This window comes from Callospermophilus lateralis, chromosome 14, assembly GCF_048772815.1.
Source record: "Callospermophilus lateralis isolate mCalLat2 chromosome 14, mCalLat2.hap1, whole genome shotgun sequence".
NCBI classification, from domain to species: domain Eukaryota; kingdom Metazoa; phylum Chordata; class Mammalia; order Rodentia; family Sciuridae; genus Callospermophilus; species Callospermophilus lateralis.
This window is the reverse complement of record NC_135318.1, coordinates 100,964,285-100,982,804: the sequence shown is the minus strand read 5'-3', so window position 1 is coordinate 100,982,804 and position 18,520 is coordinate 100,964,285. Positions and strand designations below refer to the sequence as shown.

Genomic DNA, 18,520 nt, shown 5'->3' with positions numbered 1-18,520 from the left:
TGAGAGGTTCCCTCTGCCATGTGTTTCCGCCATGATGAATTGCTTCACCACAGGCCCAAAGCAGTGGTGCCAGGTGACCATGGACTGAAATCTCTAAAATCACAAACTTAAATAAATTGTTGTTCATTTTACATTGATCATCTCAAATATTTTGTCACGGAGATAGAAAGCTAATACATCGTGACCTTGGTAAGTTCACTAATAAGTATTTTATTCCAGCAGTTGTTTCACAGATTCCTGAGTATTTCCTGCATAAACTATCATGCCATCCACATATAGAATGTACGCTGACATTCATACTTACATTTATGCTTTTTTTCTCTTGACTAATCAAAGTTTTGAGTGTAAATATTGCTTTGATCTTGATTTGAGGGAAAAAAGTGCTTGATATGTAATTCCTAGATTTTCCCCTATGTTTAAAAGGATACTAGCTACAGATTGTTCATAAATTTCCTATATCAGGTTGAAGAAGCTACTTAGTCTCCTTACCTTGTCATGAGTTTTCATCACTAATGGGTGTTGAATTTTGTCAAATAGTTCTCCACATTTATTAATACAGTCATTTATCTTATAGGATGAATTGAATTCCTAGATTTTTCCCCTATGTTTAAGAAACTTGTATTTCTGAAATATGTCTTTCATGACCATGATTTATTTTCTTTAAATATGTTGCTGAATTTTATTTTTCTAGTATTTTATTAGGAAATATGATGGACGTTGGTCTATAGGTTTGATTTTTTTTCTTGAAATGTCTTTGCCTTTTTTTTTGGTTTCTTTCTTTACCTTAGTAAAGTTGGCCTCATAATGCAGTTGGAAATTGATCCTCCCTGTACTATACATGAATGAGTGTAGGAAGAATAAATATTATGTCTTCTTTAAGATACAGATAAGTTTGCCATGTTTTAAAATGCTTATTTCGTTATTAGGATGATGATTTATTACCCTCTTTACTATTCCCTTCCTTTAATTTACTTTGGTGTCACTTTGCTCCTCTTCTTGTTTCTTCAGACAGAAACTCAAGTCCATTGGTTTTTGGTCTTCAGACTCTTAAATAAAAGGCTTTTAAGACGATAAATTTCTCCTCAAAGCATTTCTTTAACTGCACCCCAAAAGTTTTGATATGTTGTGTTTTATTATTATTTAGTTAAAAATATTAACTAAATTCCTTTGTAATTTCTTTCTTAAACCATAAAGTATCTAGAATTTTCCCAAAATATCTTAAATTTTATTTCTTTAATTTTACTATCTTTAATTTCATTCTGTTGTGGACAAAGAAGATACTTTGTGGTAGCAAGCTTTCTAAATTTATTGAGTCTGTATTTATAACTAAATATAATGGACATTTTTGGGTGTGCATACAACATGAGGAAATATATTCATCGACCTTATGCAAGCAATTAGATAATGAATCTAACTAATGTTTGATCCTGTGAGGAGGGGCAGTGACAGACTCAGCTCTGTCATGGGGCACTGTCTTGACCCTGTGACAGCTAAAGGAAGCCTACTACTAATTACTGAATTACCTGGCAAGACTGCACAATGAGAGGACATTCTTCACTCCTAAAAGAAGAAGAAAGACCTGCTGCCCCAGGAGAGGAGAGTTAAGTATGCTGTTACCAACGGTCCTGGGTTTGGTATCCCTGAACATTCATTGCTAGTGGACTCAGAGAGTAAAGGAAAGGCCAAGTTGGTGAACTGATGTCAGATAATGTGATGAGGAGGAAAACATACTCTAAGTGGCAGAATGTCACTGACCTAGGGCACAGCAAACAAGTTCCTATAATGAACGTCTTTTCACTTTAAAAACTGTGAAACCCCTTCTGAGTTTGAAGAAAGCTAGGGTGGGGGTTCACCCTTTTGAAGCTCTAAGAACCACCTCCCCACTGAGGACTCCCAAATATACATCTCCATTTCATCTTTCTCCCAAGCTCTAGACTTGTATTTCTATAATTATCCAACAATTATTTCAAAGGCCCATTGATACCTCAAATTTAGTAGTTCACAGCCAACCTAAGACGAATCATCCCCTACCAATACCTGTTCCTCATCCGGACTTTGTTCATGCAAGTGCCTGAGACTAGTATCCCTCCTCTGTGCAAATCTTCCCCCTTTCCCCTTCCCACATCAATTTGAAGCAAATACTCAAGTGATGGTCTTTTACCATCTGGGGTTAGTAGATGACTTCTATGATACAAAAAGTAACTTAAAAGCCAATCTCAAAGCTAAGTAACTTTTAACTATAAAGGCCAACATCAGTTGTGACCAGTAGATTTGAGTTCACTGAAGACAAGCTTAGTGATTTTCTTTTATTTTAGAAGGAGTTTTCTCTGATTAGTGAAAAAATCAGTGTCTGACAGAAAGTAGTTGCTCAGTAATATTTTTGGATGGATGAATAGATAGATGGATGGATGGATGGATGGATGGATAAATGGATGAATGGATAAATGGATGGATGGATGGATATATGGATGGATAGATGGATGGATGGATAGATGGATGGACGGATGGATGGATAAATGGATGGATGGATAGATGGATGGATGCATATATGGATGGATGGATAGATGGATGGATGGATGGATGGATGGATGGATGGATAAATGGATGGATGGATAGATGGATGGATGGATGGATGGATAGATGGATAGATGGATGAATGGATGGGTGGATGAATGGATAGATGGATGGATGGATGGATGATTAGGACTCAGGAGACCTCTGGCTCCACCAAGCATAACTAAACTTCAACATTAGAATATAGGAGTTGGAGCTGAGGATGTATCCCAGAGGTAACCCAGAGGTAGTAGCATGTGTGAGACCCTGGGTTTGGGTGCCAGCACCTCAAAAATAAGTAAAACCAATCAATACATAAGGTAGCTGGATTTCGTGGTACCTCAATCCTTTCCCATGGTACTAGTCCACTTTTCACTCCTGCGGTATGGACTGATTAGTCACCTAAAGTCTCACATGCCGCAGGCTTGGTCCCCGTGTTGATGTTGAAAGGTGGTGGAATCTTTAAGACCCAGGAACTAGTGGAAGGCTCCACCCTCAGGAGGGATTCACGCTTTTTGAGCAGGAGGGTTTTTCTCATTCTCACTGGAAGTCCCTCAAAAGCAGGTTGTGACAAGGGGACCTGGCTCCTCCCCCGAAACTCTCTGGCTTCCTCCCTTGAACGTGCACCTCTGACCCCGGCAGCTTCCCTCTCTGCGTCTTTGCCACAAGGTGACCTAGCCAGGAAGCCCTCACCAGATGGCATCATGTCTTTTAAACTTTCAGCCCCAAAATCATGAGCCAAAATGAACCCCTTTTATTTTTTTGTAAAGTAACAAGACTCAAGTATTTCATTATAACGACACAAAATGGTCAAAGACACCAGTAACCACAGCTGGTCCTGGGGGTAAGAAGTGAAATACGAATGACCACAGCTTCTTACCTCACCCATCTCTTGGATCTGATGCTCCAGAGCAGGCCTGTACAACAGGTTCTGCTGGGTGTTGTACCTTACGCAATCATTGAGGAAGCCACAGGGAAACTATTTGCCAACCAACCCCTCCCAGCAGTCAACTCATAGGACTTTTCACATGATGCTGAGCATACTTTTTCCATCTCGCAGCCCAACATACCCAACAAGACCTTGAGAATGCACACATGCCTGTTGGTGGTGGGGCATGTGTCGAAAACCACAGGACCAGGAAACTCTCCAGGCTGTGTTTAGAACACTAGGCTTTTCTCCCAAGTCAGGGATTTCCATGAATGTATTATATAACCTCCTAGGAAACCTCTCTGGCTGGGAAGGGTTCTAGGAAGATACAGAAGAATAGGCAGGCACATGATCAGAGGCTAAGAAAAGTCAGACGCTCATAGCTTGTGGCTGCTCAAAGGCACAGGGCAAAGCCTGTTTGTTTTTGCATCCCTGGCTTTTAGCACAGTTGGTGAGAAGGGACAGGGCAGCTCCCATGTGCCCTTCTGCAAATTTGTCCTGATTATTCCCTGAAGAGAGAAATAGCATTGCTTTCCCCCCCTCACCCCACCCCACCGTGTCACTTTTCCAAATCCATTTGCATAGCTGCTCAAGCCCACCTTCTGTCACAGAAAAGACAACTTGACAACCAGAGAGGTTCTTTTTTTTCTTGTACTTGTGAACTGAGGTGAGTTCTAATCACCCCTAAGTGGCTCACAGCTTAGCCTGGTGAAAAACCAATTTGTACAATTCCCCCCTCCACTATTCTCTTACTTCAGGCGGAAGAAAATGAACTGAATGAGTGTTTATGAACCCAATTTGAGGACTTGCAAGGAAGCACTCACTGCAGGACCCCTCTCCAGCCCTGCTCCGACCCACCTCTCCGTGATTTTAGGCTTCGGGTTAGAGCCAGACACGCAGATGGAAAAGGTGTCACTTCAATACAGAAGGACAGGAGTCAGATATGCCTCCTTTCTACTGGTGACCCACTGCTCCCCCAAATATGCCTGGCTGCCCCTCACTGCTCCCAGGTCCTTCTGCACCCCCCAACCTGGTCCAAGCTTCATCTCAAGCTGTTTGCTGCCCCCCGCCACTCTCTCTCTCTCTCTCTCTCTCTCTCTCTCTCTCTCTCTCACACACACACACACACACACACACACACACACACACACACAGCCAGCACCATGCCTCACTCAAGAGGACCCTTTGGCAGACTGAAGGGAAGCCCACAAGGAAAGTCCCCCGAGTACATGTCTAAAGACAAACGCAGGGTCCAGGCTCCTGTCCAGCCTGTCTGGGTCAGATGCACCCGTGGGGACACCCTGCACCACACCAAGCACTTGCTGAGGCTTTACAGGGGGTTGGCTTTCACCCTTTGGCACCGGAGTCAACCCATCAAGGCTGCATGGCCCTATCTGTCCGAGGCTCAGACCTGATCCTCGGTTCTGGGCCTGATGGGCATCATGGTTGCCATTTTGGTGTGGCTCGTCTGACATATGAATCATCACCTACGTTCAATGGGCACCTGGGGTCTCATTTGATAGCCTCTGCAAAATCACACTCTGAGGTTGGATTAATTAATTTATACACGAGGAAACTGAAGCATAGAATGCTAGACTCTCCTGCTGAAAATCATGCCATCCCCTGACTCATGCCATCCCCTGACACACGGAGCTCCCTACATTCTTAGTCAGAGGCCCTGTCTACAGGTGCCCTTTGATTTACAGTGGGATTACATCTCCATCAAGTCATCTGAAGGTGAGAACGTCCTCAGTCAAAAATGCGTTTAGTACACAGGACCTGCCACACATCCTCCTGTCACAACACGGTGCACTGTAGGGTGTCTGCTGCTCCCCGGCCTGATGGGGGTGACTGGGAGCTGCCGCTCCCTGCCACTGCCCAGCAGCATGAGCAAAGACTGGACCGCAAAGGAGAGCCCTGCAAAGACCCAAATCAGAATTGGAGGTAGGGCTTCTACTGAATGCAGATTGCTTTCACACCGTGGGAAAGTTTAAAAGTCCAAACATTGTAAGTTGGGGACTCTTGCCAAGTTATTCTCACCTCTCACCTTCCACCCCTATGCTTCCGAATCTGAATAAAATAAAAGGAAATAAAAGAAGAATAAGGAACAGTTGTCTACTGTCCCTTCTGGATTCTGTTCAAGTTTGTACACAGCTCTGCAGGGAAGTTTCAGCCTGCAAAGTCCAGACAGACAGACAACACCCGGCAGCATCATTTAGGGTATGGAGAGCTCTGCAGCAAACATAACACCAAACACAGGGTGCCCCCACTGTACCACATGTTATTTTGGATGTTTTATTTGTATGGATTCATTTGAGTCTTCATACAATCCTCTCTCTAGTTCACAGAAAGAAAACAGAGACTCACAGAGGTTAAGTGACTCCCACTAAAGTCAAACAACTTGCAGCAGAGGCAGGACATGAACAGAGGCACACAGCCTCCTGCCCACACTCTTGGCTATGCTTTACTGCCTTGTGAATGGGGGGTAATGGAGTTAGGAACCCATTTGAGACAGAAAAGATAAACCAGAAAATTTGCCCTTTGATGAGGGCCGGCTTTGTGTCATCCCCGTGGATGTGTCAGATGCACGGTTCACCTTGATTCTCCCTGTGCCCAGGACAGCACAGGTGAAGGACAGCTGCATCGGACTGTGAGGAAGAGGGACACGATGCAGGGACTCCTCACTGACAACTGCACCCGAGTCCTTCCACCCCGGGAGGGTGGGCTCAGGAAACAATGTGGAAACTTGGTGGTGGGCATTGGCCTGAGGAAACATTTTCAGTGTGCTCAGAGCTTCCCAGAAAGATGCAAATTCAAAAGAAGCATCAGAGAAGGTGTGCTGCAGCCTGTAGAGCCTGGCAGCCAAGGCAGAGCAGCAGACTGGCCCCAGGGCCAGCAGCACCCTCATCCCCATCACGGCCTCCATCAATCAATTTTCTATTCCTTCTGTAGGACAGTCATTGGCTCCCTGAGTTCTAGATTCTGGGCACTATGATGCAGATACTGGGAGGGAACAGCTGAAAGATCAATCAAGAGAGCCACCAGGCAACCCATTAGAAAAGGCTGATAAACAGATCAGGAAAGAGAGGGGAAAGGAATTCTAGAGTGAAGGAGAAGGCGGTTTAAGATCTAATGCTAGCAACAGGTATGCATCATAAATTCAGGGCCAAGTGCAAATTAAATGAGAAGTAAAACATTCTTACTGACAGCCTCAGCAGAAGGGAACTGCTGGCTGGCAAAGCAGAAAGAGGCTGTATTTTCACTTCATATTTAGATATTAAGATGCATATGCTAAATTCTTCTCAATTAATAAATAAATACCTTCTCTGGGAGTCTGTGTCTTCCCAAGAAAAATGATAATAGAAATTCAAGTCCTTGGAGATCCCAGAATTCAGCTGGCAACCCCAATCCCTAACTCTAAGCAACCATATCTCTAACCCTCAACCTAACCAAGAAAACCAAGTATCTAAATAAGAACCTAGAACTCAGGTCCTGGGGGACAATGCCCATGACAACAACCTAACACCCTTTCACAAAATGGTGGCGAGAATCCACGCTGCATTCAGTTGTCATGGGGCTTGAAGGAAGAAAACTCCACAAAGCAGTGACTATCCCAGGACTAGCCCTCAGACAGGCGATGAGCTCAATTCCTTCTATCTCAAGGCTCCTAGAGAATATAGAGGCAGCAAGATGTCATACAGAGTCATCTCTAGAGGAAGGAGTGAAGACAAGAGGAAATGGAGAACGGGAGGGGAGAGAGAAGATGTCAAGGAAAGAGCAGAGATGCTCCCCAGCCAGACCACCTGAGCTCCAGTCTCAGCCTTACCGTATCCAGGCCTCTCAGATGAGGTGGAAGAGAGGAGGTGGACTGAGAGAAGTCTGTGGTACACCTTCAGCAAGTTGATCCAGAAGAACCAGGGAGGGATACACATACAAGAACCATCTGCCCTGCTATCAATGAGGTGGTGCCATGTTTGAAATCAGCTGCCTAGCTACAGTGAACCAGCCACCATAGAGTGTCCTTGAGGTGGTGTGATATCAGAGTAACCATCAGCATTTATTGAGTGCCGACCTGAGACTGGACACCCACTGTACCAAAAGCTGAATATGAATTTCCAAGGACTCTACGAACCAAAGAATATCATCATCTTGACTTTACTGCAAAAGGAGCCACAGAAGGATCAGAATCTTGTTCTGAGCCACACATTGGAATTGCAGAGCCCGCCCCTTCTGTTTTTTAGAAGTAGACAGGCTTCCCTAACTGGACGTGGGCCCAATCTTCACATTGATAATGCACAGGTTCTCTCCTGTCCCCTCCCAGCTCCATGAGTGGAGAATTTAGAAGGTAAGAAGGAAGAGAGGTGCGCAGTTGGCAGAGCTGGGCCTCCTGGTGTGCCCTTGTTCAGCGTACTTCAATTTTCTTTGCCTTATTTTCTTCATCTTTAAAATAAGGGTATTTACTCATGCTTCATAATATGATCTAAAAACTTAATAACAAATGCTAAAGTGAACCACTCAGGGCCTGCATATGGTAGCACACCTGTTTTCCTTCTAGAATTTTGGCCATGAGATTCATCTGGGGATGTGGGTGATCCTTCTATTTCAGCAATCTTAGAAATATCCTTTATTTTTCAAAGATTTTTTTATTCATCATAGAACTGGGGATTGAAGCCAGGGCCCTGAATAAGCTAGTTAAGCACTCTGCACCTGAGCTACATCTCCAGTCCTGAAACATCCTATATTTTTAACATGAGAATTGCATATAGTCAAATTGTACCACATGATGTTTTAATGTACATAGTATAATGTGATGATCTTTACAGTCTAGCTAATTAAGGTATCCACCTCCACATCACTACACTCTTTCTGCCCTTCCTTCTCCTTCCTTTCCTATCTCCTTCTCTCCCTCTCTCCTTCCCTCCCTCTCTCCTTCCCTTCCTTCCTTTTATGCACATATCAAGTCACCTGAAATCTGCTCTCTTTGAAAATTTCCGGTATACAATATAGTATTGGCCATCATTTTAAAGCTAATGTGGGTTTTGTCTCTGTCCCCTTCTAATTCACCAGAACACATTGAGGGAATCAGAACCTGCAATTTCAGCCAGAGGAAGAAATAGTGGAATAAAAGACCTGGGCAATCAGACTCATTGATGCTTGGCCCACTCTAGAAGGCAGCCCTTAGGGGATAAAGATCTGTAGAGCTGTCACATATAAGCCACAATCACTGGCCACCTTCAGGATGACTCAGACTTCCTGCTGAAAGAGCACAGTACTGATTGCTGGCCTTGGGCAGGCTCACTGCTCAATGAAAGGGTGAGTTCAAGGCCCTTAGCTCAAAATACCATTGGATGGCCGAAAGTACCAGTTGCTTCAAGCTGCTTTCTAAATCTGGACCTAGGGCCTCTCTGGTTTCACTTAGAGACCCAGCAGCGCCCAGCACGCACTTAATACCCACTGTGCTGTGGCTGCCCACAGAGTGACATGTGGGCAGCCTCACCAGAGCCAAACCTACAGCAGCATCGTCTGGCAAAGGTCACAGCAGTGCCCTCTGCAGATACTCCGGTCACTCAGAAATCCCCATTTTATTTTGAAAATCTCGTTCTTTAGACGTGTCTGGGCCAGAGCAATTAAACTTTGACAAATGCTGCTGGCCATGAATTGACAACCTGAACCCAGACTGTGGAGGTAAAAGCCAGAGAAAAACTCAGGGTCAAGTCTGATTCTCAAACCCCGGGGCAGCTGAGTCAAGTGCTCGCCTTGGTAATTAATGAAGACTATTTCTTGGCAAGAGCTCCTGCAGATCATATGACTGTGCTCCTGATGGAGAAACAGTGTGTTCTGTGAAAATCAAGGAGGCGGCAGTCAATACACTGCCTATGAAGTGCAAGCTGATAAAGGCTTTCTGGAAATTCTTGGCAGCTGTGGTGTAAGGCATAACATTAAGTTCAATGTCACGTGCTACCTTGATATTTGGCAAAATCAGGAGGCCTCCCCCTCCTCCCGACACACACAGCCCTGTGGATAATGTCCCCCAGTGATAAAAAGCCTTTTTACCAAGGAGACCAGGCACAGTTCCTGCTCATCTCCAACCAGCAGGATACAGTTCCCCGGCAGTCAGCAACACCATCCAAATAACCCAATCATTTGTGAGAACCAGGCTTACCCCATCCTCCTGCCTGCCCACCCCAGCCTCTGCTGGTTGCTTCTTGTTGAGGACAGCCCTGTGAGGCCTGAATGATGTGCGGTGTCCTCCCGCTCTGGGCTCTGAGCATGTGTGACTCATCAACCACCATCAATCTCATCTGCCCAGTGTCGGGTGTCGTGCATTTGGCCATCTCCATAACCCGCGGGGGAGAATCTCTCATTTACCAATGAGGTGAGTGGGAGGTGATTAAAACAACCACATGTTTCAAAGTTTTAAATGCATACACTGCTCAACCTGGGAATTTCATTTCTAAGAGAATATCCTATAAATAGTCTCAGTGAAGCAAAAAAGAGAAATATGCAGAAACAAGAATATTCATTGCCACATTGTATATAGGAGCAAAAAGTTGGAAATCACCTAAATAACCATTCACTGAGGAAGTTAAATTATAGTAAACATAATCTGTGACATACTTCCCAACAGCGGAAAAGACAGAGTAAGAATTTCAAGACTTCTTCTATCTAAGCAATACATCTAATATAATCTGCCCAGTCTTTGTTAAAATATGAATCCCCAACTATATACATTCACGTGTGCGTGTGATAAAGGCTGGGACGGAGAGGACAAGGTGGATAAAAGTAGTAGCTTTTTGCATGTGAGTGAGGAGAGGGCAAGTGGAACCTTTGGTGTCTTATGCTACACAGCTTTATTTTTTGTTGTAGCTATTTGCTTTTCATGTTTTTGCAGTTCTTTTGAGATGAGGTCTTGCTAATTGCCCAGGATGGTCTCAAACGCTTGGGTTCAGAGATCCTCCTGCCTCTGTGTCACATCAAGCTAGGACCACAGGGGCACGGCCCTCCACCCAGCTGTGCTCCCCAGTTTCGTACAGTTTGACTCTTTATTGATAAAATTAATTCTAGTTTTACTTATGTGCTGGTATAGAGACTTGAAAGTAAGCTGCAGCGATAAAGGTTGCACCTGATAAAGGTTGCAGCGATTATGAAGAAACTGAACATTGAGAACTACCTGCAGTGGGATATGACAGCCTGCCTCAGCCCACTGACATCTCCTGAGCCTTAGTGCTAATGTTAATCTAGAGGCTTCCTAAGAAGAAATCTCTCATTCCCGTTTTCCATGTATCATGTAAATGGGTGATACACAAAGCCAACCCATTTTTCTAAATCTTCTCAATTCTCTCCCGATCTTATCTTTTATATCACTTAATCTAATGCAGCATTTTTTTTTTTAAAGCATGCAAAGGGAAGGGATGCAGGTGAGATCTGGTAAATGAAAAATAACTCTCTCTATATAATACAGGCTACCCTTTCCGCCAGTGTGAAGACCCAGTGCTAGTGTGCAGTCAGGCGCATGGTGCAGATCCTAAGGAAGGTCACTATGTTTGGGGCAATGCTGTGTGCACCGGGGTCTGCCCATTCCTGGCAGAGGCCCAGACTCAGGCCTCCTCTTTCGCCCTGAGGATAGCCTCCTGCCCGAGCCCCACTGAACCCTCGGGCCCCTAGGACCCCTCGCGACGTCTCACCACGCTGATGCCATCATTGAGAAGGGCCTCCCCGAAGATGATCATGTAGAGTTGCTCGTTCACCCGCGCCTCCTCGAACACGGCCAGCACGGCCACGGGGTCCACCGCGGAGATGAGGCTGCCAAAGAGCAGGTTCTCCAGCAGGCTGAGGTCGCTGAGGCCGAAGGCCCTGACCTGGCACACCAGGTAGAGCGACAGGCCGATGCCCAAGGCGTTGACCAGGGCCCCCAGGCCTGCCCACCACAGGATGGAGCCGATGTTCTCGAAGAAGGGCCGCGTGGGCATGAAGTAACCGCTCTCCAGCACGATGGGCGGGAGGAGATAGAGGAAGTAGATGCTGGAGTCCATGACGGGAGGCGACTTGTGGTCGGTGCCGAAGATGATGCTGCCCACCAGGGCCCCCACGAGGATGAGCAGGCAGCTCTCAGGCATGAGGCCCGGCAGCCGGTGGTACAGATGGAACCCTGTGGAAGCGCAGAGAAGCACGTTTGGAAATTGCCAATGAAACGGTGCCCCTTGAAAGCCAAGCGGATAGGACCTGGGGCAAGCTGGCTGGCTTCGCTGAGCCTCAGTGTCCCGTCTGTGGCAGGGACTGGAAGTGTTGCAAGGGCGGTGACTTTTGGTTTTTGCAGTGCTGGGAATCAGACCCGGGCCCTTGCACATGCTAGGCCAGCCCTCTACCACTGAGCTGTATTCCTAGCTCAGGAAGAGTGTACACTTACAGATGCAGTTTCTGCCTCTGGCTCATGCAAAAATCAGACAAACGCACCTGGACTATTTTCAGCTTTTCCAATCTTACTTCATTCCCCTCTTCACTCAACAAATAGGCAACAATTAAAAGTTGCTTATTGTGTCTCCTCTGTTTAGCCAGTGACATTGCTTCCTGGTCAGACACTGGAGAGGGAAATCAGGTCACATTCTCGTGAACCCCTCTTCGTCACCTTGGACCCTTCATGCCACCAGCCCTGAACTCCTCCAGTCCCTCTAAAGTCCACCTTCTCCTCTCCATTTCTGTAGCCACTGTCTTTATTGAAGACATCCTGATTCCTCCTTTTAAATATTGCGTTTTTCTTCTCCCCTCCTTCTGTACTTTTGATCTTGAATGTCCCCCAGTGTCCTGAGTGTTAAAGTTTTGGTCCCCAGGGAGGTGATAGTGTGAGATGATAGAACCTTTAAGAAGTAGAGCCTGTGGGGGCGGGGGGCGGGGCTCCAGGTCAGTTACTCCTCTCCCTTTTGTTCCCCAGTAATGAGGTGAGCAAGTCTGTACTGCTGGATACTTTCACCACGACTTGCTGCCTCGCCACAAGTCTAAAAGCAAAGGAGCCAATTCCTCATAGGCTGGAACCTCCAAAACTGTGAGGCAAAATAAACCTTTCCTCTTTATAAGTTAATTATCTTAGGTATTTTGTCATAGTCAGAGAAAGGTCTTTTACACCATGTGTATCAGATTATCTCATTCCCCACCTAAAACTCAGAAGACCCAACAATAAACCGACAACATTGGTTGAGCATCCCCCTGTGCTAAGTACTGTGAAGTAGAAAACTAAAGATGTAATGACCGACAACACAGCTCCCACTGATGATGAAATTTGAGAAGTAAGACCCAAGTAAGAAGACAGAAGTAATGGTATGCATTACTGGGTATTAAGGCACATGCCTGTAATACTGACGACTTGGGCGCTGAGGCAGGAGTGGCACAAGTTCAAGGTCAGTCTTAGCAATTTAACGAGAGTCTCAGCAACTTAACAAGACACTTAAAAGGACAGGGGATGTAAGTCAGTGGTAAAGTGCCCCTGGGTTAAATCCTCAGTACAAAGAAGAAAGAAGAAGAAGAAAAAGAAGTAATAAGATGAATAAATGTACAATTAGCTGCATTTTGAAGGTACCAACAAATATAGTACAAGGTCAGAAGTCAGTGGTCATCATGGGGACCTCTCCGAGTCTGCCTCCACACAGCTGACCCTACCTTTGTACGTTCCCCATTTCAGCCAACCAAATTCCTTTCCACTCCGCAGGTCTCCTTTTCTGTCTTCTTATCCTGTTATCACTGCTTGAATTATCCTTTTCTTGGTCTACTGGGGTCCTGCTCAGACTTTGAGGCTAAGCTTCCTCCTGAAGAAATAATATATCTTTCTCTGAATTATCAAAAGGAAAAAGTGATCTGTACTCTACCTGTCTGATAGCAATGGTCCCTTTCTACTTTTTTTTTTTTTTTTTGCACAACTTATGTGCCCTACTAACCTGTACTTTCCTCAGACTCAGGCAGAGTCTCTCCAAGTGCTTAGCAAAGCGTCTTGTCTACACAGCTGGCCTATTTGCTGAAAGAATCTGTAGGTACACAAATGAATGAGTTCACATCATCATGGATGTTGTTACAGGGGACAAAATTGAATGGGCTGTTGGAAAAGGACCAGGATTTATGGCACTGGATGGCAGAATGAGAGACATTTTAGGCGGAAAGGACTCCAGTGCAGAAGAGAGGCAGACTGGTTCAGTCAGATACTTTCGGCATTCATCAAGGACTTCCACCTGACCGGAGCAAATTTTGAATTGTGAAGAATATTAGAAAAAGAGAAGGTAATTTTGTGCCAAATAATAGAGGGGCTTGAATTCAAAATTAAGGGATCGAGAATTCCTCCCAGGGGCCCTCTGGAGCCAATGAATGTCTCCTCAGGGATATTTGGGGTTAGTCACCCAAAGAGGATACGGGTCCCTCCTCTATGCAGACAGGTCAGTACAATGGAGTATAATTCCCGTCAATGGACGTGACACCGACTCCCACCTCCATTTCATTAGCTTCAAGGCTAGCTTAGGGCTTCCTTTTAGAGTCATGGATTCTCTATTTCTCAATTACAACTTTATCAGCCTCTCTCTCTCTCTCTCTCTCTCTCTCTCTCTCTCTCTCTCCTTTCTTTATAGTTCTTTTAATCAAACTCAACTTTTCTTAACACAAGAAGATGGAAAAGCCCAGAATGTGATTCTCTAAGGTCTGTGGATTCCTAGGTTGGCCCTGCTTCCAGGAATCAAGTTTCCCAAAACGGATCCAGCATGTACCTGCCAAGCTGCGCCTTCCTGTTGGAAGCCACCTACCCATAAGTAAGGCTTCCTAAAGGGACACGTTATAGGCATTTTGCATTCTAAAATGCTTCCCACCTTTCATGAGGGACAACAGTTAGTCACTTTGAAACCCATCACGAATTCTATAATCCCATCCTTACAAATGGTTCAAGGAAGATTCTTCAGTGATGTTTCCAAAAGTTACAGTAAAATAAAAGACAAAGTCTGAGGTGATTTTGTTTTTGTTGTTATCTTTGTTCTGGAATATCCTTGCTTTACAAATGCATAATTGGTTATTTTCAAAGGAATTGGAGAGCGCTTTGTGTTTTTCTTCTGGAATGTCTACCAGTCAGTTGTAGGTTAACCTGTCCTCCTCCTTAAATCAAAAGGCCCTTGATCAATTACCAAGAATGCAACGCAAATAACAAGAAATGTTGGTAAGGAGGTGAGAAAAGGGGAACACTCATACCTTGCTGATGGGTCTTCAAATTGGTGCAACCACTCTGGAAAGCAGTATAGAAAGTCCTCAAAAACCTAGGAACGGAACCCTGTTTGCCCCAGCTATCCCACTCCTTGGTATGTATCCAAAGGAGTTAAAATAAGCATACTACAGTGAGCTGGCCACATTGATATTTATAGCAGCTCAATTCACAATAGCTAAGCTATTTATTTATATGGAACCAACCTAGGTACCCTTCAACAGATGAATGGATAAAGAAAATGGGGTGTATATACACAATGGAGTATTACTCAGCCATTAAGAAGAATGACTTTATGGTATTTGCCAGTAAAAGGATAGATATGGAGACTATCAAGCTAAGTGAAATAAGCCAATCCCCCAAAACCAAACATGGAGCGTTTTCTTTGATATATGGAAGCTAACTCACAATAAGGGAGTGGGAAGGGAAGAATAGAAGTTCAGTAGATTAGACAAAGGGGAATGGAGGGAAGGGAGGGAGAGAGGAACAGGGAAGACAGTAGAATGAATCTGACATAACTTTCCTATGTACACACATGAAAACACCACCGTGAATCTCACCATGGTGTACATCCACAAGAATGGAGTCCTAATTAGAATAAGACATATTCCATGCTCACATAATTATATCAAAATGCATTACCCTGAAAAACTAAAAAGAACCCCAAAAACTTAAATGAGGGAGTAAGAACAATAATTTGGAGGCAAAGGAACCAAAATTACTTGATAATCTCTGGATAACACAGGTGTGAATGCTAAACGAACCCACATGTAAGTGGATATAATTTTCCAGTTTTGAGCCAAAGATGGAAAACTACTTATTTAATATTTTTTCACATATGGAAATATAACTCATAAAAGATTTTAAATATAAAAATGGAGTCTTCTCAGAGACAAATTTTAAGCATTTCCTTCAAGTTTTGATCTGCATGAATATGTGTATGAGCATGTGAAAATCAAATATGTGTTATATAGCTGAAAGGATACTCTCCATAGAATGTCACTTCTCACCTATGTCAATAAAAACAATACATAGGCTTTCCCCATTATTAAATGTTCTTTTTAGTATTCTTACTTTTAGTTATAGGTCAACACCATATCTTTATTTTTAGGTGGTCAAAGCCAGTGCCTCATGCATGCCAGGCGAGCACTCTACCTCTGCCACAGCCCAACCCCTATTAAGTGGACTTTGAAAAATAAAGGCCCTTGAGGTCAGGAACCAGGGTCATTTCCATGTATTGCATATATTCAGGTTTCATAATCGAAAAAAGGTCATCTGCATCCTTACATGTTAAATTTTACAAATCATCAGTATCATTACTATCATTGCCATTGTTTTGCCTTTGGTAAGTGAACCATCTTATATAAAACTTCCAACCCAGTACTTGGCACATGGTATGCATTCAATAAATATGCTTCTTCTTCTCACCCCCATATCCAGATGGAACACAGAAATCATCTAGATTCCTGAAGACTAGAAAACATGAAATCATACTCAAATAAGCATGTTCAAGCTGACAACCTACTTAAGCAATTTTCTCTTTCTCAACTATGTTGAATGGCGTTAACATGAAAATAAGTGCATTTAAATCCGCAGTTCCACAGACAATAGTGTCCTCTGAGTTCTCTTAAATTTTCACCAGAGTGAGTCTGAGCCACACCTCCAAAGGACAAGCTAGGCTTTAGGTTAATATGAAACTAAGACGAAACGCACCCTTTCTGCATTGACTGATCTTCTGATGGACAAGTGACCAACCTGTCAGGGACAGAACTAGTCTCCTGATTCCCAGACCAATGGCAACCATTACTGATAAAGGGAGGCTAAAGTGGGGGACGGACAGTGGAGGCCAAGAATCTTCAGCCTGTTCACAGAGGGAACACTCAATTGCCACTCAAGACTATCTGAACATTTTCATTGTCAACATGGTTTCCATAAAGGTGTTAGACTCTGCTCTGAACTGAGGACGATATCCATGTGGAAAACCATTTTTACTCCAACGAGTCTCTAAAATAACACGAGACCCTTTGTGCCACTTAATCACTTAATGAATTGCAAGGGAGCTCTTTAAGCTAACAATTCCCATCCAATCTTCATACTCTATTAGTTCAAAATGAGTAAAAGTTACAAAGAAGCTCCTAATGAGCACACCTGTGCCCCAAGCCATAAGGAGGGAGTTAGATTAATAGATAAAAGCCCACCAATATTCATTGCAGACCATGTGTGGCTCAAACCCACATTTCAAATCCGTCCTAGAGACAATGTATATACATATAAATGGGCATCAAAATGTTCTAGAGATTCTATCTCAATCAGGCAATCTACCTACTCAAATAATACAACGTTTAGAGCTGAGACAAAGGAGATATTATGCTTAGGAATTGAGATGATCATATTGATTTTCCACTTTGGAATAAGCTAATGTTCTAAGGGACAGGGGAGTGTGATTAAGGATTAAATAGTCGAAGAGTGTAAGGTACCCCTTGCTTTTTTTTTTTTTTTGTATACATACACACACATACACACACACACACACACACACACACACACACACATACCGTGGTAGGAATTTAATCCTGCTATTTTTTAAAAATCACTTTATTTCACAAAGGAGGCCAGTGGCTCCATTTGACATAGATGTAAACCAATATTTTACCAACAGATATCATCTAATTTGGCCCCATATCCTATCTCTGAGGGACACACGAGTTGCCTGTGATTGTCTTGCGCCTTGCTTCTGTCAAGTTTCAAGGAACATGCACCACTTGTAAAGAATAAACAATGGAAGCCATTAATGAATGCCACATTTTGTGGTTGAGAATGAAGGAAGACTATTTCACAGAAGAAACATTATGTGGTTCCCGAAATTTCCAACCTGCTTCACTCCACTCTTAATCTTATAAAGCATATTGAGACTTGTACATGGCAATATCCCAGCAGTGTCACCTGAAATGAGAAGAAACCAAAGGAACCCAGGACCTCACAGTCGTCTCTTAAATTTTAAAGCACAATCCTGCAGCATTGAGCAGCTTTGTTAAAAAGAAATAAAGAAGTTGTGACTTACCCTTGACTTATGGGAATTTTTATTTAATCACAGTTAACATTTGAAGTCCACTTAGCCCTCCGTCTACAAGGCATATTCACATATGTTATCTCCTGTGAGAAACAACTTCTAACAACCAGATGTTTGAGGACTTACCTATTTTTGCAAGAGATGCTAGAAGTATCCAGAGGGTGACCTCATAAGGAATTTGCACATAATCATAATCCAGTTCAAAAACAGATATCCTTTCATCTGGCACCGAGCTGGAAGCAGCAAACCAAGCCTTAGGTGCATGCTGAGCAGGGGGATTTGCAGATTCATTCAAATCAGAAGATGCTTCAGAGCCCACAAGGGCCACGAGCAATAACAACCAGACGCAAGGACTAAAAGGCATGAGTATCTTGAGACCCATTCTGTGGGCTTCTGCTACACACCCTGGGTGCAGAGGTGTGCCACACATCTGCCGTGGAGAGGACTTCCAGAGAACAGCTGCATTCACCTGGCTCAAGGTGACAGACACACAGTCCGTAGGTCCATCCAAGAGAGTCCAAGTATGCTGTTGAGGCTGTGTGTAGATTTCTACTGGTTTTTTTTTTTTTAATGCTTATATTTGGGCAATTCAGCTTCAGTCTCAAACACAGTCATTCAAAGAACTCGTTAAAGCCCAAGGAGCTACCTGTAGAACCTTCATCCGATCATGACCTGAAGAACAATTTATAAAGGGGGAAAAAAAATCTCCTCTTCAAAGCCGTTGTTTCCTCTCTTCACGGCAGGCAGG

The 18,520-nt window shown here is 43.9% G+C and overlaps 1 protein-coding gene across 1 annotated transcript in view; it reads right to left on the bottom strand.

The window, feature by feature from the left end:
• Positions 1–18,154, bottom strand: part of Slc9a4 (solute carrier family 9 member A4) — a 54,719-nt gene extending 36,565 nt beyond the window's left edge. The window contains exons 1-2 of the mRNA XM_076833383.2: positions 17,899–18,154; positions 11,167–11,630 (exon numbers count right to left, since the gene is read on the bottom strand). Coding sequence (XP_076689498.2) covers positions 11,167–11,630; positions 17,899–18,154 — 720 coding nt within the window. The remainder of the gene's footprint in view (positions 1–11,166; positions 11,631–17,898) is intronic.
• Positions 18,155–18,520: the final 366 nt, after the last annotated feature.